Below are 1,275 nucleotides of genomic sequence, written 5' to 3' on the forward strand. Positions count from 1 at the left end.
TATATATATATATATACACGCTCACACTCAAACAAATTGCATGCGCGTTCATACAAAAAAGGGATAAGAGAATTTACTTGGACATCCTTCCGACTAAATGTTTCTAACTTAATAATATTTGAATAGATTTAGATTTATGCAAGAGAAAACGAAAAATAGAGCTGTTTGCAAAGCTAGGGGCAGGCAGGTGGGTATTTTATTCAGTGATGTAGTCCTTTGGCCCATATCACTTAAAGCATACACATTTTAAGGAAGAAACTTTCATGAAACAGCACAAATTGTAAATGACAGACTTATTTATAAAACTTTTAATACGTTTTTTGTTGATGTTATTGTTGTTGTGTTGTTGTTGTTGTTGTTGTTGTTGTTGTTGTTGATGATGATGATGATGATGATGTTGCTGTTGTTGTTGTTGTTGTTGTTGTCAAACAAACATCTCCATAACAGAATAGTATAGTTGTACATAGGCCTATAACTTTTTTCGTGGGTTAACCACTGTAGATTTCTTATCACTGGATTGGGTTAGGAAGGGGGGAATGAATTATTATTTCCTTTGATAGACAAAACTTAAACAATAAAACAATTAAACGAAATTCATCTTCAGTTTCATGAGAGTTGTAAAGTTAGGGGAAAGTAATGAAAACAATCAGCTTACCTTGGCCCATCGCAACCGTCAGCACAAGAGCGCCCAGGATGAAATATTTCCACAACCCCGACATATCTGAACCCGTAAATGTTTTTTTCCGATTCGAAATTCACAAAAGTAACGAAAAATAAGTGTTTAGAAATTAACGATACCTCAAAACACACTTTTCTTTGCTTTCAGAAGAAGACAACAAACCGCTAAAAATGAGTAAGCGTCCGCAATATGAGATAACGAAAAGCGACGCGCCCTGTTCAACAAGTCCTCAATATGTTGCCAAGTTGGAGAGGATATTCTCGCGGGCACAGATGCTCGCTCACCCACTCACGCAAGCGTGCCCGTGACTGATGGCTGTAATCTGAGCTGACTCAGGCCAAGGGACAAAATTGCCATATTTGTTCTGGCCTGGGCCCGGATAAAGTAACCAAAAATCGATACAGAGATATACATTGTTTACTCTATTATGAAATTTTGAAAAAACGGGTACGGTTAGTTAGAATGTAAGAACAGGCCGTTTGAAATATCAAAGCTTGACGCAATACTTTCGAAGTTGTAGTGGAGACTGATTTTCAATCACTTTTCTGTTGTTTTGTTGTTTGTGAGTGTGTGTTTGTGTATATATATGTGTGTGG

The 1,275-nt window shown here is 36.9% G+C and overlaps 1 protein-coding gene across 1 annotated transcript in view; it reads right to left on the reverse strand.

Annotated features, from left to right (window-relative positions):
• The window catches only part of LOC101847093, a 45,043-nt gene extending 44,066 nt beyond the window's left edge, over positions 1 to 977 (reverse strand). Inside the window, exon 1 of the mRNA XM_005094709.3 lies at positions 656 to 977. Coding sequence (XP_005094766.1) covers positions 656 to 719 — 64 coding nt within the window. The 5' untranslated portion in view covers positions 720 to 977. The remainder of the gene's footprint in view (positions 1 to 655) is intronic.
• Between the last annotated feature and the right edge of the window lie 298 nt (positions 978 to 1,275).

Source organism: Aplysia californica, unplaced genomic scaffold (assembly GCF_000002075.1).
Source record: "Aplysia californica isolate F4 #8 unplaced genomic scaffold, AplCal3.0 scaffold00088, whole genome shotgun sequence".
NCBI lineage: Eukaryota > Metazoa > Mollusca > Gastropoda > Aplysiida > Aplysiidae > Aplysia > Aplysia californica.